Here is a 25,507-nt window from a genome sequence, read left to right on the forward strand (position 1 = left end):
ATACAAGCTCCCGGCTCCAAGAGGAGCCGAACCTGAGACAGCGTAGTCATCCGAAAGGAGGGGCAATGAACCCCGGAAAACCAACAAGTCCGACATCGGACGACAAGCCGCCGACGCAGCCTGAATAAACTGCGCCACGGCCGACTCCCCAAACAGGAGAGGACAAAAAGGTGAAGAACGCCTAAGAGCCAGAGCCCAAGCAGATTCCACGGAGGAACCCAGCACCGCCTGCCGACACGCGAGACGGGAAGCATAGAACAGGGAAACCGCATCCCGCAAAATCGGCGTGAACAGCTTCAACAAGGCAGCCGACGAACGCGCAGCCGAGGACAAGGTGCCGGACCCCTGGACGGACCCAAGCGTCCCCTCATCCTCCACGAGCCAATCCGAAGACAGCTCCAGGAGGGAAAAGAACCGCAAGGCCGAACACAAAAGGCCCCGAGCGCGCAAGTCCTCCGCCACGAGCGCCGCCGAAAGGGAGGGAACCTGCACATGGAGCTGAATAACGCCCACATCGCGGGGAAGGGCAGGGGCAAACAAGCACTCATTCAGGTACTCAAGTTCACCCCCCAGGAAAACCTGAAGCACCGTGGAAGCTTCCCGCCACTCCAGCGTGCGGGAACGACAGAAGGAATGCCAGGAATCCAGACCAAACAAGGGGCAGTCTGCTAGCCAGGACGACTCCGGAACCTCGTAACGGAGCCAGAAAGGGAACGAAGTCCCAAACCTGAACGTGGACGGATCCATTTCCGAGGCATAATCCGGGTCACGCAGGAGGTAAGCTACAAAGGCCGCTCGCACCACACCAGGTTGGATGCGATAAGCCGAAAACCTCCGGAAGGACGGAACCGACGTACCCGGGGGAACACGGAACCGTACCCGGGGAGGGGCCGACACCAAATCCAACTCGTACGCAGAGGGGGGGGAAAGAAAACCCCACTCCTTGTAACAATAAGCCCCGCTCAGTGGGAAGAAAAACCCAGGCGGGGTCCAGTGGGGCCCAAGGCCCCCAAGACAGCCCCTCCCCAGCCTCGAGGTCCGTCACCACAGGACCCGAGGCCGAGTCCTCTCCCCAAGCCCCGACCCCACAAGACAAGGACGGAGCAGCCGGAAAAGCTGGAGGAAGGGGGGCCCACTGGTCAGACCCTGAAGCTTCGGCTGGGAGACAAGACTCGAATGCCTCTGCCGCCCCCCCGGAAGGGGCAACCCCCGAAGCTGCCCGAGTCTCGAGATCAAGTAACCCCTGCTCCGACCCCGAAACCCTCAGACGCTTCGGGGCCGGAAGCAGGGGCGGAGGACCAGAACGAACAGAAGGGTAAGGACGAGGAGGTGCGGACTGAACCAGGATCGAAGCGACCCCCACCCCCAAGTCCGGGTCTCGAAAAGCAAAGTGGGGCAGCCCCGGGGCATCCGGGGAAGCAACCAACCGAGCGCGTTGCAACAGACGAAACCTAGACTGCAACGCACGTGCCGCCTGTACCCGAATAGAATCATCAGAGGATTGGGTAAATTGAGTCACCGACCCAACAGGCAGCGTGGCAGAGGCAAAAACAATGAGGGTCACCCTGAGACAAGGGGACCGAGCAACCCTCAAACTCGCACACAGCGAGTGGGGACTCCGGGGTCACATCCATCGGACCCACGCGCCCCCAGGGGATTCCCAGGGTCCTGAACGTTTACTTTAAGAGGACTCGCGCTCAGGTAGTCCCAGGCAGGGTGCTGCAAACCGGCGCCCAAAACTACCAAGCAAACTTCTAAAGCTGAACCCCAGGGACGTGTACACTCACGGGGACCTAGCAGGGGGCGCCACCGAGGAGAACAGTGGAAGGGCAAAAACAAACTGAATAAAATGACAGAACCCCCCACCAGGCAAAAACAAAAAGAAAAACAAAACCCCGCAAGAGGACAGCGAACCCCAAGGAACAGAGCCGGCCGCGATGTCGGGAAATACAAGCTGAGCAGCACCCTGCGCCCCTACCAGTGCAAACTGCCTCTTACCTGCCGGTAACAAGGGAGAACAGAACACCCAAGAGCCCAACAGGCGGCCGAAAAACCGAAAGGTAAAACGGACCAGCAGAGGCAGACCCCGAGGAGCCTGTGGAAGGTGGCCCCAAGCCCCAAGGGCAGTACTTACAGGGCACCTAGGGAAGGCAGCCCTAGGCGCATGCAGCCCGAGTACTGAAGATAACTCCTGGCTCTCGCACCCACAAAACTAACACCACACGCGAAGCACAGTGCAGTAGCGACACCGGAGCCAGAGCACACGACCATTGCCTATAGCATCAGCCTCAAGAACTGAGGTGTGGGTAGCCGGCGCAGGGGGTCTGGGGCTCCCCCTTCCCCCTCCCGGGGAGGGGGGAGCTGCGCAGACAGCGGCGCGGCAGTGTGTGACGTCACACTAGTTTGCTTGTTTTCGGTTGGGGAGTTCTATCCACTAGTTCGGTTTTAGGTAGCAATTTTAACCAGAATAGGGGTTTGTTTTGGGGTGCTTACCTTTCTGGGTGCCTGTTCCGGTCGATGGCAGACATAGAATGCTTCCAACTACACGGGGGCTTCTATAGGCCATTGCTCCCCTTGCCTCTCTGAGGGGGCCCGGTTCTGGCCGTGGTCCCCGGTAGGCCTAAGAACTCCATACACATGACTGATGCCAAAGTCTGACATTAGCATATCAGCCTGGGATAGCTCCGGGGAGCCGACGGGGCTCCCCCCAGAAAAGTAACAAAAATTTATTTGTGGCAACTCGCGCAACTTGAACCTGGCATGCGACTGCCCCTGGGAGTCTACACCATGGGCGACCAGCAATTGATGACGTCACGCTCTATTTTCCAGACCCCATTGTGACCAAAGTATGTACAATTTTGAGTATATTTTTACATTTTTGTAATCAGGAAAGGGTTTTTAACACATTCGAAAACAAAACAAAAAAATTTTCCGAGATTTTATTTCCTGCGCACAAGAGGGGTGCCGTACTTGGAGGGCGAGCAGCACAGTGGTTAAAGATTTCTCACATAATTTATAGGTTGTGTGGGGGGTCTATGTTCTCCAATTCCACATTCTCTAACATGGCATTAATTCACATTAAATTCCATTTGCCAAGTGGTGCTCCATACAGTTATTTTGTACAGGTCTTCTTGAAGGGCATGACAATTATCATCTTCCTTATAATTTTAGCATCATCAGCAAACATGTTCATATAATTCTGTATTCCATCTGGTAGATCGTTTATGTAGACAATGAACATTACCAAGAATTGAACCCTGTGGTATTCCACTTGTGACATTTCTCGTATAATACATTGCCTCTGATTAAAACCATTATTTTTCTGTCAGTTAGAAAATTTTTCATTCATGTTAGAAGCCTACCTGCCATTCCACTAATATGTTCCAGTTTCCAGAACAACCTCTTATGTGGAACTCTATCAAAAGCCTTTTTTTAGGTTCAAACAGATGCAGTCAACCCAACCTTCTCTTTCCTGTAAAATCTCTGTGACTCTCCCAGGAGCCGGTGGCTGAGCGGACAGAACACTGGGCGCGTGATCCTGGGGGTCCTGGGTTCGATCCCAGATGCCGGCGAGCAACCCGTTCTCGCACTTTCGTATAGTCAATATTGACTTATTAAATACGTGCATAGGTGACATACTAAACATACTAGTTTACCTTGAAAAGCTTCATAGAAAACACCAACCTTACCTAACCTTCTTAGTATGTTAAGATAAGCATCTTATTGCTTCGTAATTACAATTATTACTGTACTTAACCTATTACAGGTATAGGTTAAGTAATAATTGTAATTACGAAACAATAAGATACTTATCTTAACATACTAAGAAGGTTAGGTAAGGTCGGTGTTTTCTATGAAGCTTTTCAAGGTAAACTAGTATGTTTAGTATGTCACATATGCACGTATTTATTAAGTCAATATCGACTGTAAAAAAGTGCGAGAACGGGTTGCGGCGAGAAACAATGGGCAGTTTTTTTTTCACTCTGATGCCCCTGTTACCTAGCAGTAAATAGGTACCTGGGAGTTAGTCAGCTATCACAGGGTGCTTCCTGGGGCCGGAGGCCTGGTCGAGGACTGGGCCGCGGGGACACTAAAGGCCCCGAAATCATCCCAAGATAACCTCTATTGAAGAAACTGAGTAAATTCGTTACACAGGATCTTCCAGATCGAAAACCATACTGTCTGTCTGATATTATATCGTTTTTTCGTCAGGTGTTCTACCCATTTAGTTATAATTATTTTTTCCAATATTTTGATGATTACACTTGTCAATGATACAGGTCTATGATTGAGAGGGTTTTCCCTGCTGCCACTTTAGTAGATTGGAACTATGTTAACCTTTTTCCATACATCTGTTAGGACTCCTTTACACAGGGATGCCTAAAACATCAGTTGAAGTAGAATGGTGAGTTCAAGTGCACATTCTTCACATAAGAAATATAAAGAAGATCATGCTAGAATCACTTATCTCACCCTTCTGTTATATTTTATAATAAATTATACACCACCGTATAGGAGCCGGTCAGCCGAGCGGACAGCACACTGGACTTCTGATCTGGGTTCGATCCCGGGCGCCAGTGAGAAACAATGGGCAGAGTTTCTTTCATCCTATGCCCCTGTTACCTAGCAGTAAAATAGGTACCTGGGTGTTAGTCAGCTGTCACGGGCTGCTTCCTGGGGGTGGAGGCCTGGTCGAGGATCAGGCCGCGGGGACACTAAAGCCCCGAAATCATCTCAAGATAACCTCTAGATAACCGTATTGTAATGAATATTCTTCTATACTGTACCGCCTTGGTCACCATATACAAAATAATTAGGCTCTTCCTACATATAATCTGATAGAAAATATCACTACAAAAATGCTTCAATAGCAATCAAAAGAAATGTGAATTATCATGGCAAATACCTCATCAAATCTTGTGAAAGGACGAGCAGTCAACTTCTTCCTGAGTCGTCCTGGCCTTTCCCTCTCACCGCCGCTGGGACCTGCTACGCCAGGCTGACTCAAGTTCTCGTCCTAATCAAGAAAAACAAAATTGAGTGATTCCATCACAAAAAAGAAACTGAAGGATTCCAGAGTCTCATCTGCTATAAAATCTAAGGATATACATTATATAGATATATACTGTAGCTTGAAAAATTCTTCTCCCTTCCACCCTAATCTATATTATCCTTTACCTTACATCCTCTCCTCTACCCATTTTTTTCCTTTTCCCTTATTCTTGCTCTTCCCTCTCCACTCTTTCTCTTCCTGTCTCTTTCCCTTCCTGTCTCTTTCCCTTCCTTCCTCTCTCTCTCTCTCTTTCTCTTCCTCCCTCCCTCTGCCTGACCCCCCTCTCTCCTTCTCTTTCTCTTTCTCCCCCTCCTTCCCTCCTTGTCTATCCCTTCTTTCTCTATCCCACATGGCAGGGGTTGCCCCAAATACATTTTTATATAATTATTTTAGTGTCTGTGAATTGTTTCATTTCTAGTTTTTTGCAGTAATATTATTCAATAGTGTGTAATTTGTGGAATTTAAATATACAATGTAGTTCAATGTGTGGAACATAGCTATTCTCAGAAATATGGAGCTCATATATATTGACACGGGTTTTATATTCTTAAATCAATAAAATGGTGTTCTTGCACTGAGCTTGCATAATATGCAGCTACACTGAAGAACAAGAGAATTCTTAATCAGCTTGTGAACTGACCTGTTTTCCAAGCTGTAATCTTGTACTGGCTGGGATGAACCTGATTGTGCCGTCCTCATCCTGACGCTCAATATCCTCCAACTTGGTTAGCATTCTTAGATGTTAGTGCTCTCCATCCGCAAACTGAAAACAAATAATTATCACCATTTCCAAAGCCATGATACCTCTAGGACTAGGGAGCAGTGGTGGCTCGCCCATAGGAGTTGGTGAGCTGCAGTCCCTCAAGACACTCACTGCCAGGTGTATAACTCCATCAACCTCACATTAGAATAATAACCAACTAACAAATCTGTCATAACAAAGTCTTTACGAGTTATTTTCAATATATTTTTAAGTGAATTTTGAACATTTTCATTAAAACTAGACAAAAATACGGTTTCATGCTGTACAATAGTGAAGCTTGCAGTGACGCAGTCTCTCCATTTTATTTTTCCACGAGCCACCACTGCTAGAGAGCATTTGTTACAGGTATTATTACGGTAGTTTCTTACTTTCTAAATATGGTTTTCTCTTATGCATTTATCATACATGTTAATAATCAGGGTTTTACAATAAGTGAATGCTACATTCTCAGCTGAATGTGGATAGTGCCACCTGCTAGTTTTAATTCACATGAGGAGGTCCCTTCCCCCAAGAATACCTAACCAACCGAACCTATCCTCTCACATTAATTTGTTTAATACACATGTTTAATTGTTCTACAATGCCCTTATGCTGTTATATCATAGTCATAGTATTTGTCAGAAGGGGAATAATGTAGGATTGTAAAACTTGAAGGTCATCTAATATGCACATGTACAGTTGCAGTCAAAACTCTTTCTTCTTGTTAAAGGGGCAGGGAAGGTAAACCTTTGCAACACTACTTTTCGAGGTGCCAAGATGTTTCATGAATTACCATATTTTGTTTTTACATTTTCAAGAAAGTAATATTTGAATTATATTGAGGAAAACTGTTCTTTACTGTTAATATTTTATATGAATAGCTATTTGATATCATAATTCCTTTTGGTGACAAATTGGAGCATATTATCAAATATAATCTTAGAAACATGTAGCACAAACTGTAGAGTACATTTACAATAGTAAACACCCAACATTTAATGAATGAAAGCCTGGGTTGTTTGTGTCATGGATTGCGATTGGATCTTCAAATTGATTATTATCCTGTACTCTGTTATTAGAGACAGTTCCGCAACTACGAACGAATTGTGTTCTGAGAATGTGTTTGTAAAGTAGTTGTTTGGGACGTGAATCAAGATTTTCCACAGGCACAATGATATAAATGGGTGATGGGTTCCCGGTCCATCAAAACTCCTCACAAAACCAATATTTCTGCGAGTTCATATAAACAACCACAACATATTATTCACTTTGAATGATAAAGTTATCCTGCTTGTTAAAGTTAGCCATTTTTCCTAGAGTGAAGTGGTATAATTACAGGAATAAATAAATTAAAATGTGTGACCTGTATTTGTGGTTCACCAATCTGAGTGGATTCTAGCAGTAAAGGATCTTTGCACACTCTCCAGGTCAGCAATTTTTCCAGCTTTGAATGGGGTTGTTAGTGTGCAACAATATTCAACTCTAGATAGCACTAATGTCTAAGAAACCAGCGTTGAATGTAATGAAACGCCGTAGGTTTCTAATATGCGCTATATTAGACTAGGGGCAACTGTGTTCATACACAGTTATGCCCCTTATGTGTAGTGGAAGCATGTTGAACAGTTTCGGGCTCTGATGTTGATAGAGTTCTTTCTCAGAGTACCTATTGCTGAACCTCCCCCTCCCCCCCAAAAAAATGGATATGGTGGGTTATAAGATAAATATATATACTACATGCTTATAGCTATAATTATGTGGGAAATGGGTGAAATACCATTTTGTCTGGGAGACTAGTGACCAGGTATGCAGACATTTGGCATGCAACAACTTCTGACACTGCCAGTTTTTCATTAAGTTCTTACAATACAATTGTATTGATAATCACTGCCTTTCAATTCATACCATAACTTTTATAATACAGTAAATCTAAAAAAAAAAAAAAAAATTGTTGTCCACTAAGCATGTCCAAAGACCAGCCACTGGCCCTCCACCTCAGATAATCTCAAATTCCTTCAGTTAAATTTAGTTTGACATCATCCAACTCAGTTCAACCATTTTCCATTCTCTATGGTTATGCCAGGTCAGAGTGGGTAGGCTTGGTAAGGGTTAATTATTTTAATGTATAAACCCTAATGTAAGAATACAAGAGTAACAAACTGTTGAAGGCTTATTAGCCCACATGAGGCAACTCTGCTTTATAACCAGACATAATTAGGGGGCAACATGATGATCAGAAATTACTAAACAAGTACAGGTATAACAATGTAGCACTTTAAAAAAAAAATACGAAGACAGAGTGAAGGAACAATTGCACCATCAAAGCTTGAATACAAATAACTTTGTATCCAAGACAGTTTGCCAACAAATTTTAAAATCTTCATACCATAACCCAACTTAACTAAATCAGTCTAATCCAACCTAGCCTATCCCAACAATACATACAGTTTTAACAATTGAATAATAAATATTGTCAAGACACCTGCATACAAGCTAACTGTACCCCATATACCAACCCCACCAGAAAAGAGGCTGTCAGTCTCCTGACCAGTCCAAGTGAATGCTGTGGATCCATATAGCAATGTTTTCTACATCCACAGCACACTACCAAGAATTCTGGATTCAATCACTGAGTGGGACAGAGTTGGATAAGTTTTCTTTTACCTGATGCATCTGTTTGCCTAGCAGTAATTAGATATCCGGAAGTTAGTGAACTTAAATATTTAATTGCATTTGGGGACAGGCAGCCAGTTTATACATAGAGTATATGTTACGCTTATATCAAGATCCCACCTAGGATCAAATTATCGACCCTCCATAGGATGCAACCTAACAACAAGCTGACTAACTCCTGGGTACCTGTTTACTGCTAGGTGGACTGGTACATGAAGCGATAGGAAATGTACCCAACCATTTCCATGCCGCCCAGGATTCGAACCAGGAATTTGCGTGTCGAACTGACTGCTACTGGGACCCATGGAGGGTCCTTGTACAGTAGTACAGTCATGTTGTGGGTTGTACCTTGGGGACGGTCATCAGTTGTTGGTCTGGGGGGCATTGATAAGCCTAACAGGCTTGGTGTTGTCGATATTGGATTAGAGGAATTAACAACACAGGACCACAAGCATCCCATCATTCCCATACATTGACAAAATCTTCAGGACTAGAGGGTAAAAGTTGCCTGTTGGTGGAAATACTCTTGTGCATTATGGGAGATACATGCACCATATGGCAGGTGTTTGGCAACACCCTGGTGTTCCTCTAGGAGGCGAGTGCCAACACACACCCCACACAAGGAACTGCAAGACTATCTATAGACACCCAGTGACCCCAAAGGCATTCCAGAGTACAAAACATATCAACCAGCATTTCTAGGCCAAGCACGCACTGAACACCAAACTCCCTGCACCCGTAGAACCAACCAGAAAACCGGAACAACAAATTATATCGACGTCCCTATGACCCCCAGGTGATAGGAGCGCCTGGTACTGGAAAGCAGGCCATTGAAGAGGATATGCTGGAAGATAAGTGCAGTGACCCAGAGGACAATACAAGCAATCTGTTAACCAACAGTTCCCAGGTGGAGCAGGCGTCCAGACATCCGCTTGTCATCAAGGTTAAACCAGTAGTACCTGTGTAACAAGCTTAATGCTTCCACAAAGGAAACCCCATAAGGTGAACTATATGAATAGTTCAACTCTGAATATAGTCTCTAAATTAAAACAAAATATAGTTATATCAGCACTCGGCAATGCATATTAATATAACCTAAACTTCAAGTGATAAGAAGTATATAATGTTTACCAACATTAATTCTATTCTGAAAACTATTGGAAATTTTGTCATTACTAACGTCGACGCGGAACTGTTGAAAGCTACGCTGGAGTTGTTTGTTGTGGCTGGAGAAGCTCGCTTAGTTTCCACATTCATTACTTACGTTTTCTTTAGTTTTAGAATATTTATTTAATAAAATAAATATAAATAAATAAATGTTTATTCAGGTAAGGTACATACATACAAGAGATTTTACATAAATTGATCGATTTATAGATAGAGCTAGTACATACAATGCCTAAAGTCACTATTACGCTAAGCGTTTCGGGCAGGAAAAACATTAGAGTACTAGCTCTATCTATATATCAATCCATTAATGTAACATCACTTGTATGTATGTATGTACCTTACCTGAATAAACATATTTATTTATTATTTATTTATTTATTTAATGACTAAAAGGTCAGTCCCCGTGGTGTAGTGGTAAGACACTCGCCTGGCGTTCCGCGAGTGCTTTGTCATGGGTTCGTATCCTGGCCGGGGAGGATTTACTGGGCGAAAATCCTAACTGTAGCCTCTGTTTAACTCAACAGTAAACTGTGTACTTGGTTGTAATAACGATTCTTCGCGGCGGGGATCGTATTCCAGGGACCTGCCCGAAACGCTACGCGTACTAGTGGCTCTACAAGAATGTATCAACTCTTGTATATATCTCAAAAAAAAAAAAAAAAAAAAAAATATCTCGCAAAACTTAATACTAATTGAGTATAAGGACAACTGCACTTCCAGCTGCACCCGTGGTGCGGTGTAGGGAACCATCAGTGTATATAATTTGAGAGAGAGAATGCTCTGTGGACAGAGCATCAATATGGCTTAAGGCGTTGAGCTTTGCCTCAAGACGAAGCTTGGGCTGATCTCTAATTTGCTTCTTGGGTGGAAAGGGAGGGATTAAAACTGGAAAGGGTGTAACCTCCCACGGTGCAGGAAAGTGCCGCTGTTGTTTCTCTTGGTACAAATCATGAACCTGATACATTCTGAGTTGGGTTCCAGTTTTTGTTATCCATTTGGAACAATGCTGATCTTCAATAAAGAAATTCTGGAGGGCTTCTGTGCAAGGATTAGGATGAGTTAGCCTAAGCATTTTTATACCAATTTGACAGTTAATTTCAGTAACACGATCAACAACGCTCAGAATATTAAGTGAGTGGGGAGTCCGTATAAACAACTGGGCCTCTACCCTTCAGACTGAACTATTTGCCTTGATCCTTGCACTGAAATGTGTACAAGTCTCAAAACTTGATACATTAATTGTAAGTGACTCCTTATCATCCTTAAATGCTCTCAACTCTTTAAGACATAACTGTAACATGCTCGTGTCCGAAGCTAGACACAAATACAACAAAATTACTAAGGATGGTAACAGAGTCCATTTCATGTGGTCCCCATCTCATGTTGGCCTCCGAATGCATGATAGAGCTGATAAGTTAGCCAAAGAATCTGCCTTTAAAGGAGCCGTTGAGTGTAACCTTGGATTGTCAATGAGCAATCTGAGAGCAGCTGTACACCGAGAACTTCAACAAGATCTTGTAGATCTGAGGCAAAGTGAAATTGACACCAGTAATTCCATCTATCATCATACTATCATGCAAGAGGAGCCACACATCTATGGATCATCCAATAAAATCAGCAGACTTCTAGATGTTACTACTGCTCGGCTTAGACTCGGTTACAAGTATCTCTGGGAATTCTCATTATCTGCTGATGTAGACCTGACCAAATGTAAACTGTGTCAACAAAATTATTCGCACACCCTCCGTCACTATGTGATGGAGTGCGAAAAGATACGTGAATTTAGAGACAATTCTATAACCAATGTTCCAGCGATGTGTCAATATTTCATTCAAAATGATCTGCTACCAGAAATTTTAGCCAAATATCCCCAGTTTGCTAACTGTAGGTAGTAACTAAGTGATTGTAACCTATCCACCGCTGCCCACTGGATGGGGGGCGGTGTGCAGGACAAACATATAAATTTTGACACTAGCTCTCCACATATGTCAGTTGCTTAATTTAGAACCTGTACTTGAGGTCGATCTCGAACCCATTGTTGATGTGATGACTTATATTGAATTTTGTAACTAGCTCATCAAGATTGTAACTTGCTTAGCTAAATGAATTGTGGGGTTCAGTCCCTGAGCCCATTATGTGCCTCTGTAACCCTTTCCACTACCGCCCACAAGATGGGTATGGGGTGCATAATAAATGAACTAAACTAACTAATTGAGTATAAAGAATAAAATGTGTTGAGAACAAATAAAAATGAAGATAAAAAGGGGGGAACATGGCTGAAAAAGCAGCACAAATACAATTAGGTCGACAGACAGCGTTGTTTAAGAAAACAGACATGGGTTGACAATAGAGGGGTAAGGCAGGTTACAGGGAATTTATTAGGTAGTGCTTCGTTTTTATCTTAAACTGGTTGAGAGAGGTACAGTCATTAACATGATTGGGAAGGTCATTCCACATTCTGGGTCCCTTGATTCGTAGAGCATTTCTAGTTTGATTAAGTCGTACTCTTGGAATATCAAAACTGTATTTATTTCTGGAGTGGTGCTCATGGGCTCTGTTACAACCTTCAATGAAGCTTTTGAGGTCAGGATTGGCATTACAGTTCAGCGTTTTATATATGTATATTACACATGAGAGAATGTGCAGTGACTTAATATCTAACATATTCAAAGATTTGAGTAGGGGTACCGAGTGATGTCTGGGGCCAGAGTTGGATATTGTCCTAATAGCAGCTTTGTGTTGAGTAATTAGAGGACGTAAATGATTTTGGGTAGTATAACCCCAAGCACAAATACCATAGTTGAGATATGGACAGATGAGGGAGTAATAGAGCGTCACAAGGGCAGGGCGGGGTACATAATATCTGATCTTAGAATGAATGTCAACAGTTTTTGAAACTTTTTTTGATATATTTAGAATGTGTCCCTGGAAATTCAGCTTGTGGTCAATGAGAACGCCAAGGAATTTGCCATCTAATTTGTTACAAATTTGGGTATTATTTATTCTGAGATTTATTTGATTAGAGGATTTATTGCCAAACAGAAAATAGAAAGTTTTGTCAATGTTAAGGGTGAGTTTGTTGGCAGTTAGCCAAAGATGGATTTTATTTAGCTCAGTATTCACTGTGACATTTAGAGCAAGGGGGTCAGGACTGGAGTATATGAAGGTTGTGTCGTCAGCAAATAGAATTGGTTTGAGGTGTTGGGAGGCATTTGGAAGGTTATTAATGTAGATGAGAAAGAGGAGAGGGCCAAGTATGCTGCCCTGAGGAACACCGATGTTGATGGGTAGGGTGGGAGAAATTGAATTATTCACAGAAACGTACTGGAGCCTGTCAGTATGGTAAGATTTGAGGTATTGCAGTGAGTGTCCTCTGACTCCATAATGATGTAATTTAAGGAGAAGGTTTTGGTGGTTGACAGTGTCAAAAGCCTTACGCAGGTCCACAAATAACCCAACAGGGAATTCATTTTTATCAAGAGCTGCATGAATCAAGTTAATCATACTAATAAGTGCATCGTTAGTGCTTTTTTTTGGGGTCTGAAGCCATATTGACAAGAGCTAAGTATATTGTGTTTGGCTAGATAAGAGTAAAGCTGCTTGTAGATTAGTTTTTCAAATATTTTTGACAAGTTAGGCAGGATTGATATAGGTCTGTAGTTGTTAACATCAGTTAGGGGAAGGGGGAAGAAAAATTCACTTTCGCAGAGTGGCAGACGGTTGGAACAAGTTAGGTGAGGAGGTGTTAGGCCAAAGCCGTCAGTAGTTTCAAAGCGTTATATGACAAAGAGTGCTGGGTAGACCGGACACCACGAGCGTAGCTCTCATCCTGTAACTACACTTAGGTAATTACACTTAGGTAATTACACACACACACACTTGTAACGTATCGGAAATGAATGAAAATTAAGGAAAAAATGAAAAGGGTGAGGGAGTTAGAGAGGTGGGAGGGAGGAGTCAGGATGGGTGGTTTGGGGTAAGGGAAAGTTTAATGAGAGAGAAAGGAGAAAAGTAGAAGAGCAAGAAATAGTCAGAGTACTAGAATAGTAAAGAGATAAAAATAGAAGAAGGTTGCTAGATAGCTGCCACCATCCATTCAAGTTAGTTAACTATAAGACAAGGAACAGAACTTGTCTGTACAACAATATTATCTGCGTTACCACGTACCCGCTGTACGAATATAACCAAGGATCTTTAACTCAAAATGTTGTTGTTAAAGATCCGCTACCCAGTACAAAACGTTCCAAGTAGCACGGGCTACGGTGAGCCCGCAGTTAAGTCTGCGGGCTTATTGTATTGCAGTATTGCAAACTTACCTCCGCTCTAGCTTGCAATATACAAGATCTAGGGATTACAATTAAAGACAATTTAAAAAGTAACTTAATCAATTATATATTTACTATTATGGGTATCATAATTCACCTTTTTCACTTGATGTTCAATATGTCAACATTAATACACATTTTGAGTCACCACACAAGAATTTGAGAACACTACAGCTGAATGCCCCTGAACATCACCCAACACCTAAGTTGGAAAACACACTATACGTCACCTTACAAGTTCACTCACCAAAGTCTCTGATACTACGTTTGATAGAGTGTCTACGGCAGTCAGTTCTCCCCCCACCCGGCCTGACAGTATAGTCTGGCTACGGGAACTTCTCGACAAGCGATCTCTCTCTCTCGCTGTGTTACGTGTTACCTTTAGAAAGGAGATAATGCAGAGGACTAGTGTAAATGCGATAGGACATTACTATTTTTGTTTTTTTTTGTTTTTTTTAGATATATACAAGAGTTGTTACATTCTTGTACAGCCACTAGTACGCGTAGCGTTTCGGGTAGGTCCTTAATTCTATGGTCCCTGGAATACGATCCCCTGCCGCGAAGAATCGTTTTTTCATCCAAGTACACATTTTACTGTTGCGTTAAACAGAGGCTACAGTTAAGGAATTGCGCCCAGTAAATCCTCCCCGGCCAGGATACGAACCCATGACATAGCGCTCGCGGAACGCCAGGCGAGTGTCTTACCACTACACCACGGAGACTGTTAAATTACGTGTTAGCTATTTGATACATATGCCAGAGTGTACTGACCTTGTCTCTATTTCACCGCACTTTTATTTATGTGCAATTGATATTCTCAAGGATTTGTAATATTGAAGGTTTTTTTAATGATGAACAGTAAACGTGTATGATGTTCTACTCCCACATATAGTTGCTAGAGTAGAGGAGGCATATCCACTCTTTAACTGGCGAGTAATATGGGCAAACCTTCATGTCAAATTTATTGCCCCAAAACAACGTGAGCGATTGTATCGTTATATTCATGAGACCCTTCCTACTAATGATAGGTTGTTGATGGTGGGTATTAAGGACAACAATAGGTGTGACCAATGTACTGAAATTGAGAATAATATGCAAGTATTTTATTTCTTGTAAGCAGAATGTTGTTCTTGTAAACTGTATTACAGACACTCTTAAAAAACTTTATGTGGTCCAAGCATTAGAGTGGAGTTAGAGAGATTTTTTAATGTTTCAAAAATAATAAACTGCAAGAAAAAAAAACAATAATTATGTTACTTATTGATGACATTTTATATGTAAATAGGCAGGTTCCCAGGAGGGTTACTCAGCAGACAGAATATTGAAGATCTTCTTGCCAGGAAGGATCATGTAGAACATTTGGGGTTTACGACATAGCCTCAAGCTCTCTACCTACCACACCTTAAACAGTCGCTTGTTTGATGGGCACACCCCAGCCAGCCGTCCGCAATTATCACCTTAGCAGAAAACAAGGTCACTGAACACCACCTGACCCCCTACTCAACCTGTGACCATTAAATCTTTAAAGTTTGACATCCTAATTGCTCATGGCCAGTAGTTGGCGACACCAATATCATTTGTGATTGACTCGTTGTATGTGAAATATTGTAAATAAAACACATTTATAGTGTTACACAATATATTTATTTTAAATCTTTTAAAATATTTACATAAACAAAAATATCAAACTCAGTACGTCATGTTTTCCCAGTCCTTTCCCCATGTCTTCCCACCGACAACCCACATCTTCTCCCATTCTGCCATTATCTTGCTTAATGCTGCCTCGTGATCATCCCATGAACCCACCCAAAAACCATTGTCCAGTTTGCGGCGCTTGGGGGCTGGAACTGGCGTCTCAACGTGGCTCGTTTCCCTCTTGTAGGTGTAATATTGGTCCATGGTCTCCATCTTGTCGTCAGTCGGGGGAGGAGGCTCGCCAGAGGACTCAATCTGTCTGACTTGGAGAGAGACCCAATAAGTTTAATTAATATACTGGATGATCCAGAATTTAGTTAGGGGGAAATATTGTCCCAACAACACCACCCTCACACCAACCTTCATAGGGAGAGGTAAGTGGCCGTGTTCACTCAGATATTGTTATGGGGGAGAAAGAGGGGAGAGGGGGAGAAAGAGGGGAGAGGGGGGTGAGGGGGAGAAAGAGGGGAGAGGGGGAGAAAGATGGGAGAGGGAGAGAGAGAGACGGGGAGAGGGGGAGAAAGGAGGGAGGGAGAGGAGAAAGAGGGAAGAGGGGAGAAAGGGGGGGGGGGAAGGAGGAAGAGACCTTCTATATACATTAATGAAAAAAAATCATGGGAAGGGCGAGGTGCAGCTCAGGGAGAGGGGGAGAGGGGAGGGAGGTGAGGAAAATGGAGGAGATGAAAGTTGAAAGAGAGAGAGGTAGATGATAAACAGGGAGAGAGGAGAGGTTGGAGGAGGAGGGAAGAGTGTTGTTGATGGTTGTGTGTAGTGTTGTTGATGGTTGTGTGTAGTGTTGTTGATGGTTGTGTGTAGTGTTGATGATGGTTGTGTGTAGTGTTGATGATGGTTGTGTGTAGTGTTGATGATGGTTGTGTGTAGTGTTGATGATGGTTGTGTGTAGTGTTGATGATGGTTGTGTGTAGTGTTGATGATGGTTGTGTGTAGTGTTGATGGTTGTGTGTAGTGTTGTTGATGGTTGTGTGTAGTGTTGATGGTTGTGTGTAGTGTTGTTGATGGTTGTGTGTAGTGTTGATGGTTGTGTGTAGTGTTGTTGATGGTTGTGTGTAGTGTTGATGATGGTTGTGTGTAGTGTTGTTGATGGTTGTGTGTAGTGTTGATGGTTGTGTGTAGTGTTGATGGTTGTGTGTAGTGTTGATGGTTGTGTGTAGTGTTGATGGTTGTGTGTAGTGTTGATGGTTGTGTGTAGTGTTGATGATGGTTGTGTGTAGTGTTGTTGATGGTTGTGTGTAGTGTTGTTGATGGTTGTGTGTAGTGTTGATGGTTGTGTGTAGTGTTGATGGTTGTGTGTAGTGTTGTTGATGGTTGTGTGTAGTGTTGATGATGGTTGTGTGTAGTGTTGATGGTTGTGTGTAGTGTTGATGATGGTTGTGTGTAGTGTTGATGATGGTTGTGTGTAGTGTTGATGATGGTTGTGTGTAGTGTTGATGGTTGTGTGTAGTGTTGATGGTTGTGTGTAGTGTTGATGGTTGTGTGTAGTGTTGATGGTTGTGTGTAGTGTTGATGATGGTTGTGTGTAGTGTTGATGATGGTTGTGTGTAGTGTTGATGGTTGTGTGTAGTGTTGATGATGGTTGTGTGTAGTGTTGTTGATGGTTGTGTGTAGTGTTGATGATGGTTGTGTGTAGTGTTGTTGATGGTTGTGTGTAGTGTTGATGATGGTTGTGTGTAGTGTTGATGGTTGTGTGTAGTGTTGATGATGGTTGTGTGTAGTGTTGATGATGGTTGTGTGTAGTGTTGATGATGGTTGTGTGTAGTGTTGATGGTTGTGTGTAGTGTTGATGGTTGTGTGTAGTGTTGATGGTTGTGTGTAGTGTTGATGGTTGTGTGTAGTGTTGATGATGGTTGTGTGTAGTGTTGATGATGGTTGTGTGTAGTGTTGATGGTTGTGTGTAGTGTTGATGGTTGTGTGTAGTGTTGATGGTTGTGTGTAGTGTTGATGGTTGTGTGTAGTGTTGATGGTTGTGTGTAGTGTTGATGATGGTTGTGTGTAGTGTTGTTGATGGTTGTGTGTAGTGTTGTTGATGGTTGTGTGTAGTGTTGATGATGGTTGTGTGTAGTGTTGATGATGGTTGTGTGTAGTGTTGATGGTTGTGTGTAGTGTTGATGGTTGTGTGTAGTGTTGTTGATGGTTGTGTGTAGTGTTGATGATGGTTGTGTGTAGTGTTGATGATGGTTGTGTGTAGTGTTGATGGTTGTGTGTAGTGTTGATGGTTGTGTGTAGTGTTGATGGTTGTGTGTAGTGTTGATGATGGTTGTGTGTAGTGTTGATGATGGTTGTGTGTAGTGTTGATGATGGTTGTGTGTAGTGTTGATGATGGTTGTGTGTAGTGTTGATGATGGTTGTGTGTAGTGTTGATGATGGTTGTGTGTAGTGTTGATGGTTGTGTGTAGTGTTGTTGATGGTTGTGTGTAGTGTTGATGATGGTTGTGTGTAGTGTTGTTGATGGTTGTGTGTAGTGTTGATGGTTGTGTGTAGTGTTGATGATGGTTGTGTGTAGTGTTGATGATGGTTGTGTGTAGTGTTGATGATGGTTGTGTGTAGTGTTGATGGTTGTGTGTAGTGTTGTTGATGGTTGTGTGTAGTGTTGATGATGGTTGTGTGTAGTGTTGTTGATGGTTGTGTGTAGTGTTGATGGTTGTGTGTAGTGTTGATGGTTGTGTGTAGTGTTGATGATGGTTGTGTGTAGTGTTGATGGTTGTGTGTAGTGTTGATGGTTGTGTGTAGTGTTGATGGTTGTGTGTAGTGTTGTTGATGGTTGTGTGTAGTGTTGATGATGGTTGTGTGTAGTGTTGATGGTTGTGTGTAGTGTTGATGGTTGTGTGTAGTGTTGTTGATGGTTGTGTGTAGTGTTGTTGATGGTTGTGTGTAGTGTTGTTGATGGTTGTGTGTAATGTTGATGGTTGTGTGTAGTGTTGATGATGGTTGTGTGTAGTGTTGTTGATGGTTGTGTGTAGTGTTGATGATGGTTGTGTGTAGTGTTGATGGTTGTGTGTAGTGTTGATGATGGTTGTGTGTAGTGTTGATGGTTGTGTGTAGTGTTGATGATGGTTGTGTGTAGTGTTGATGGTTGTGTGTAGTGTTGATGATGGTTGTGTGTAGTGTTGTTGATGGTTGTGTGTAGTGTTGTTGATGGTTGTGTGTAGTGTTGATAGTTGTGTGTAGTGTTGATGGTTGTGTGTAGTGTTGTTGATGGTTGTGTGTAGTGTTGATGATGGTTGTGTGTAGTGTTGATGATGGTTGTGTGTAGTGTTGATGGTTGTGTGTAGTGTTGTTGATGGTTGTGTGTAGTGTTGATGGTTGTGTGTAGTGTTGATGATGGTTGTGTGTAGTGTTGATGGTTGTGTGTAGTGTTGATGATGGTTGTGTGTAGTGTTGATGGTTGTGTGTAGTGTTGTTGATGGTTGTGTGTAGTGTTGATGATGGTTGTGTGTAGTGTTGATGATGGTTGTGTGTAGTGTTGATGGTTGTGTGTAGTGTTGATGATGGTTGTGTGTAGTGTTGATGGTTGTGTGTAGTGTTGATGATGGTTGTGTGTAGTGTTGATGGTTGTGTGTAGTGTTGTTGATGGTTGTGTGTAGTGTTGATGATGGTTGTGTGTAGTGTTGATGATGGTTGTGTGTAGTGTTGATGGTTGTGTGTAGTGTTGATGATGGTTGTGTGTAGTGTTGATGGTTGTGTGTAGTGTTGATGATGGTTGTGTGTAGTGTTGATGGTTGTGTGTAGTGTTGATGATGGTTGTGTGTAGTGTTGATGATGGTTGTGTGTAGTGTTGATGGTTGTGTGTAGTGTTGATGATGGTTGTGTGTAGTGTTGATGGTTGTGTGTAGTGTTGATTGATGGTTGTGTGTAGTGTTGTGATGGTTGTGTGTAGTGTTGATGATGGTTGTGTGTAGTGTTGATGGTTGTGTGTAGTGTTGTTGATGGTTGTGTGTAGTGTTGATGATGGTTGTGTGTAGTGTTGATTGATGGTTGTGTGTAGTGTTGATGGTTGTGTGTAGTGTTGTGATGGTTGTGTGTAGTGTTGATGATGGTTGTGTGTAGTGTTGATGATGGTTGTGTGTAGTGTTGATGATGGTTGTGTGTAGTGTTGATGATGGTTGTGTGTAGTGTTGATGGTTGTGTGTAGTGTTGATGATGGTTGTGTGTAGTGTTGATGGTTGTGTGTAGTGTTGATGATGGTTGTGTGTAGTGTTGATGATGGTTGTGTGTAGTGTTGTGATGGTTGTGTGTAGTGTTGATGATTGTTGTGTGTAGTGTTGATGGTTGTGTGTAGTGTTGTTGATGGTTGTGTGTAGTGTTGATTGATGTTGTGTGTAGTGTTGATTGATGGTTGTGTGTAGTGTGTGATGGTTGTGTGTAGATGTTGTTGATGGTTGTGTGTAGTGTTTGATGATGGTTGTGGTAGTGTTTTGATGGTTGTGTGTGTAGTGTTGATGATGGTTGTGTGTAGTGTGATGATGGTTGTGTGTAGTGTGGTGATGGTTGTGTGTAGTGTTGATGTGTTGTGTGTAGTGTTGATGGTTGTGTGTAGTGTTGATGATGGTTGTGTGTAGTGTTGATGATGGTTGTGTGTAGTGTTGATGATGGTTGTGTGTGTAGTGTTGATGGTTTGTGTGTAGTGTTGTTGATGGTTGTGTGTAGTGTTGATGGTTGTGTGTAGTGTTGATGATGGTTGTGTGTAGTGTTGATTGATGGTTGTGTGTAGTGTTGATGATGGTTGTGTGTAGTGTTGATGGTTGTGTGTAGTGTGTGATGATGGTTGTGTGTAGTGTTGTGATGGTTGTGTGTAGTGTTGTGATGGTTGTGTGTAGTGTTGATGATGGTTGTGTGTAGTGTTGATGATGTTGTGTGTAGTGTTGATGATGGTTGTGTGTAGTGTTGATGATGGTTGTGTGTAGTGTTGATGATGGTTGTGTGTAGTGTTGATGATGTTGTGTGTAGTGTTGATGGTTGTGTGTAGTGTGATGGTTGTGTGTAGTGTTGATGATGGTTGTGTGTAGTGTTGATGATGGTTGTGTGTAGTGTTGATGATGGTTGTGTGTAGTGTTGATGGTTGTGGTAGTGTTGATGGTTGGTGTGAGTGTGATGGTTGTGTGTAGTGTTGATGATGGTTGTGTGTAGTGTTATGATGGTTGTGTGTAGTGTTGATGGTTGTGTGTAGTGTTGATGGTTGGTGTGTAGTGTTGATGGTTGTGTGTAGTGTTGATGATGGTTGTGTGTAGTGTTGATGATGGTTGTGTGTAGTGTTGATGGTTGTGTGTAGTGTTGATGGTTGTGTGTAGTGTTGTTGATGGTTGTGTGTAGTGTTGATGATGGTTGTGTGTAGTGTTGATGGTTGTGTGTAGTGTTGATGGTTGTGTGTAGTGTTGATGGTTGTGTGTAGTGTTGATGGTTGTGTGTAGTGTTGATGATGGTTGTGTGTAGTGTTGATGGTTGTGTGTAGTGTTGATGATGGTTGTGTGTAGTGTTGATGGTTGTGTGTAGTGTTGATGATGGTTGTGTGTAGTGTTGATGGTTGTGTGTAGTGTTGATGATGGTTGTGTGTAGTGTTGATGATGGTTGTGTGTAGTGTTGATGATGGTTGTGTGTAGTGTTGATGGTTGTGTGTAGTGTTGTTGATGGTTGTGTGTAGTGTTGTTGATGGTTGTGTGTAGTGTTGATGATGGTTGTGTGTAGTGTTGATGGTTGTGTGTAGTGTTGTTGATGGTTGTGTGTAGTGTTGATGGTTGTGTGTAGTGTTGATGATGGTTGTGTGTAGTGTTGATGGTTGTGTGTAGTGTTGATGATGGTTGTGTGTAGTGTTGATGATGGTTGTGTGTAGTGTTGATGATGGTTGTGTGTAGTGTTGATGATGGTTGTGTGTAGTGTTGATGGTTGTGTGTAGTGTTGATGATGGTTGTGTGTAGTGTTGATGATGGTTGTGTGTAGTGTTGATGATGGTTGTGTGTAGTGTTGATGGTTGTGTGTAGTGTTGATGGTTGTGTGTAGTGTTGATGGTTGTGTGTAGTGTTGATGATGGTTGTGTGTAGTGTTGATGATGGTCGAGTGTAGTGTTGATGGTCGAGTGTAGTGTGGATGGTCTTATCCCAGATAGTGTGGAGGGTTGCAGGTTATGTGGTTAAGATAGTTACAGTGATGAAGATAGTGAGTAGTGAAGATGTCACCCGAACCATCCTGGTTAACCCCTCTAATATGTGTGTGTGTGTGTTATACTATATTCCTGTTAAAGGTCCAGCCCGTCCCAGGGGATGTGCCATCTATGTGAAATGTGACCTGATCTCCAAGTCCATAACCAGCCCACCCTATTGTGGAGCAGGGACAGAGGTAATGGGAATAACCATTGAGCTAAGACGCGACAAACTTGAAGTGTTTAATGTTTACAGGACTTCACGTGCTGAAATGGATCTCTCGGTATTATTTGGACACACGACCACCTCAAACGCAATAATTTGTGGGGATTTCATTGCCCATCATCGTTTGTTACAAGGCTCGAACACAACAACTGAGGCCGGCACTCACATTGCACATCTACTAGACCAGCTACCAGAAATCCATATCCTAAACAAGAATGAACCCACTTACATCCGAGGAGGTAGATTAGACCTTACCTTCATTTCAACCTCCCTAAGAGAGGCAGCAACATGGTCAGTTGAGCTCATACTTACATGCGACCACTATGGGCCCCAAATTGACCTAAAGTTGGATCTACCCACCCCACCTCCACCTAAATCAGAACCCTGTAACTTTGCTATACAATTGAGTTATATCCAGTTTACGTAACACTACGAGTGGTCGAGACCATTCTTAGTGCGAATGTGTTTACTTATAAAGATTTTCATACTCAGATGCCTACCTGCATAATACGGACGTAGCTGCTACAGAGATGCTAAGAAGGAAAACGTTCCTAAGTACGTGCATAACTGTTTCATGAATCTGGCTCCTGGCTCCTATAATTCTCCCTTGGACAACAGTGCTACGGGACTAATAGTGTTCCCGTTATCAACACCAGCTTCATCTACTATCAAGGGAAATGTCCTAATTCCGAAACCTATTTATTATCTTTCCATTCCTGATCAGAAATGTTAGGTGGCTATATAGGGTGAACAGGTTTGGATGCGTATTGAGACAACTCAAAATATTCCGTGGACCTCATCTAATAAATTAATATTCAATATTTCCCTGATATAGCTGTCATAAAGGTTATAACTATTATTGTATGTCCTTTGACAAGTGTAATTGAAGAAAAAGAAGAATTACCTATCATTTGGCACGACCAGTACACATTTATTTATTTATTTATTTATATACAAGAAGGTACATTGGGATTGTGAGGATACATAGCATAGTAATTACATTCTTGTAAAGCCACTAGTACGCGCAACGTTTCAGGCAGGTCCTTAATCTAAGAAGTTATTTTGTTGACATTAGCAACACCCAGAGAGGAATATTTGTCTGTGTTCATCCGTGTCATATCTGGTTATCTAGGCCAAAATCAGCCATACAAGATAAGGCCTCCCCCATTTAATTACCAAGATATGTAGTCTAATACATATCTATTCTGTCAATACATATCTATTCTGTCAATACATATCTATTCTGTCAATACATATCTATTCTGTCAATACATATCTATTGTGAATATCTATTAACTAATAATTTATATTGATAACTATATATAATCCATAAACTCCCAGAATATGTAAGGAAGCGATTTGTGGGACATTTTAAACCATACAGTCCACTTTAAACATCATACAATTTGCTATCGAGAAATGTAAAGTAATGTAAAATATAAATTGCTATAAAATTTAATATAAATTAAATAAATGTAACTCTCACAAGTCATTTCTCCACAAGCTGGAATACATAAATACCTTATTTATGTACTTATCAAACATGTCTACTACTCATGCATACCTGATATACATTCTTCATTTTACATGTACACCATTGGCTAGCAAACTTGCAGTTGTAGTAAATAATTATTAAAAAATGTTTATACCTTTGGTATTTCATCCGCCTAACCATAAAAAGGATTTCCTGTTTTCTGTGGCTTATGAGGCTTATGGAGCTTCAAACTGTTGTAATATAACTCATATTGTACAGTTCAAGTGAGTACTTCCTGGTACTATTGGAAGCAGACACAATATGTCATTAGTAATACCATCCTCACCGGGGATGTTGTTGTACCTTTGTTCAGGGCCGAGAGTAACTCAATGTTAGTAAATATTTGTATTTATTTATATTTATGCAAGAGTTTTTACATTCTTGTACAGCCACTAGCATGCACAGCGTTTCCGGCAAGTCTAGCTTTATCCTAATTTTCACACACAAACACTTCTCCAGGAAGCTGCCCATAGCAGCTGTCTAACCTATTTACATTAGCAACACCCAGGTACCTATTTACTGCTAGGTGAACAGGACATGAGGGGGATGGGGTGAAAGAAACTGCCCGTTTGAACAAATTTGTTTCTGCCTCCACCTGGGATCGAACCCTGCCCCTTAGGACTACGAACATTGAGCGCTGTTCATTCAGCCGTCAGGCCCCATAAGCACATTGCATTCATTTTGATTGTGGAACATCAAGTCAATGAGCCTTTATCTATAGCCGCATCCAGCATTTAATCGTAATTGTGTGTCTTTGGGAAAATTACCGAAGTTTGCGGTGGAAACCCGAAAAAAAACGGTTTTCTTTATCCATTTCCAAGGATAAAGAAAACGATGTTCAGCGACCATTAACGTGATTGTATCCATATGCAGGAGATGAGTCACAATAACGTGGCTAAAGTATGTTGATTGTGAACAATCGACTAGAGAATGGTCCAAGACGCACCGAAACGTCGTCGTCCCTTCACCTTCTAGTGTGGGGTCTGGTCAACATTTACGTGATTCACTTAAGTCTACCATAATGGAAGAAATTTTTTTTTTCGTTATATAATTTATAATTTTTCAATCAAATATTTGTGATATTATGATTTATTTTAATGAAAATAATAAAATTTTCTTACAAGGTTTTTTATATTCTTCATTTCTCAACAGAATTTTAAATAAAGTAGTAGATTTTTGATACCCTTAAAAACTGTAATATATGAGACTGGAGTATTTAAATATATTTTAAAAATATTAATAACATCAGCGCACGTTCACTGTTCGTTATACTATAACAATTATTTAATTATAATATTTTGGATACCCAATGGGTACAATAGAAGAAGCATTTTTATTCATGCTGACATTAGGAAATCCACATTCCATAATTTCTCGATATCTTGGTGTGGACCAAAACTATATTGACGAATTTATTAAGTTAAAGAAAGTTCATTTAGAAAAAGAAGTACATCTCAAAAAGATTTTGTTAATTACGTATTTCTACTTTCGTCTATATAAAGTTTCTCAAGGGGCGTACAAACTCATACACTACACAATTATTTATCATATTTTACATTTCATATTCCAATAGTAATCACGTAATCTATTTTGTTACAAATTTGGGTATTGTTTATCCTGAGATTTATTTGATTAGAAGATTAGTGCCAAACAGAATCTAGAAAGTTTTGTCAATGTTAAGGGTGAGTTTGTTGGCAGTTAGCCAAAGATGGACTTTATTTAGCTCAGTATTTACTGTGGCATTTAGAGCAAGAGGGTCAGGACTGGAGTAAATGAAGGTTGTGTCGTCAGCAAATAGAATTGGTTTGAGGTGTTGGGAAGCATTTGGAAGGTCATTAATGTAGATGAGAAAGAGGAGAGGGCCAAGTATGCTGCCCTGAGGAACACCAATGTTGATGGGTAGGGAGGGAGAAATTGAATTATTCACAGAAACGTACTGGA

The 25,507-nt window shown here is 41.9% G+C and overlaps 2 protein-coding genes across 5 annotated transcripts in view; one reads left to right on the forward strand and one right to left on the reverse strand.

Annotated features, from left to right (window-relative positions):
* The window catches only part of LOC123753931 (coiled-coil and C2 domain-containing protein 2A), a 227,823-nt gene extending 218,118 nt beyond the window's left edge, over positions 1-9,705 (reverse strand). For 3 of the 4 annotated variants that reach the window (XM_069321189.1, XM_045735932.2, XM_045735922.2), the window contains exons 1-3: positions 9,646-9,705; positions 5,694-5,816; positions 4,907-5,017 (exon numbers count right to left, since the gene is read on the reverse strand). In XM_069321189.1, coding sequence (XP_069177290.1) covers positions 4,907-5,017; positions 5,694-5,786 — 204 coding nt within the window. In that variant the 5' untranslated portion in view covers positions 5,787-5,816; positions 9,646-9,705. Of the gene's footprint in view, positions 1-4,906; positions 5,018-5,693; positions 5,817-9,596 lie in introns of all 4 variants that reach the window. The other variant, XM_069321111.1, reaches the window with a different exon arrangement.
* Positions 1-25,507, forward strand: part of LOC123753850 (uncharacterized) — a 490,864-nt gene that overhangs the window by 298,821 nt on the left and 166,536 nt on the right. The gene's annotated exons all lie outside the window — the stretch shown is intronic.

This window comes from Procambarus clarkii, chromosome 1 (genome assembly GCF_040958095.1).
Source record: "Procambarus clarkii isolate CNS0578487 chromosome 1, FALCON_Pclarkii_2.0, whole genome shotgun sequence".
NCBI classification, from domain to species: domain Eukaryota; kingdom Metazoa; phylum Arthropoda; class Malacostraca; order Decapoda; family Cambaridae; genus Procambarus; species Procambarus clarkii.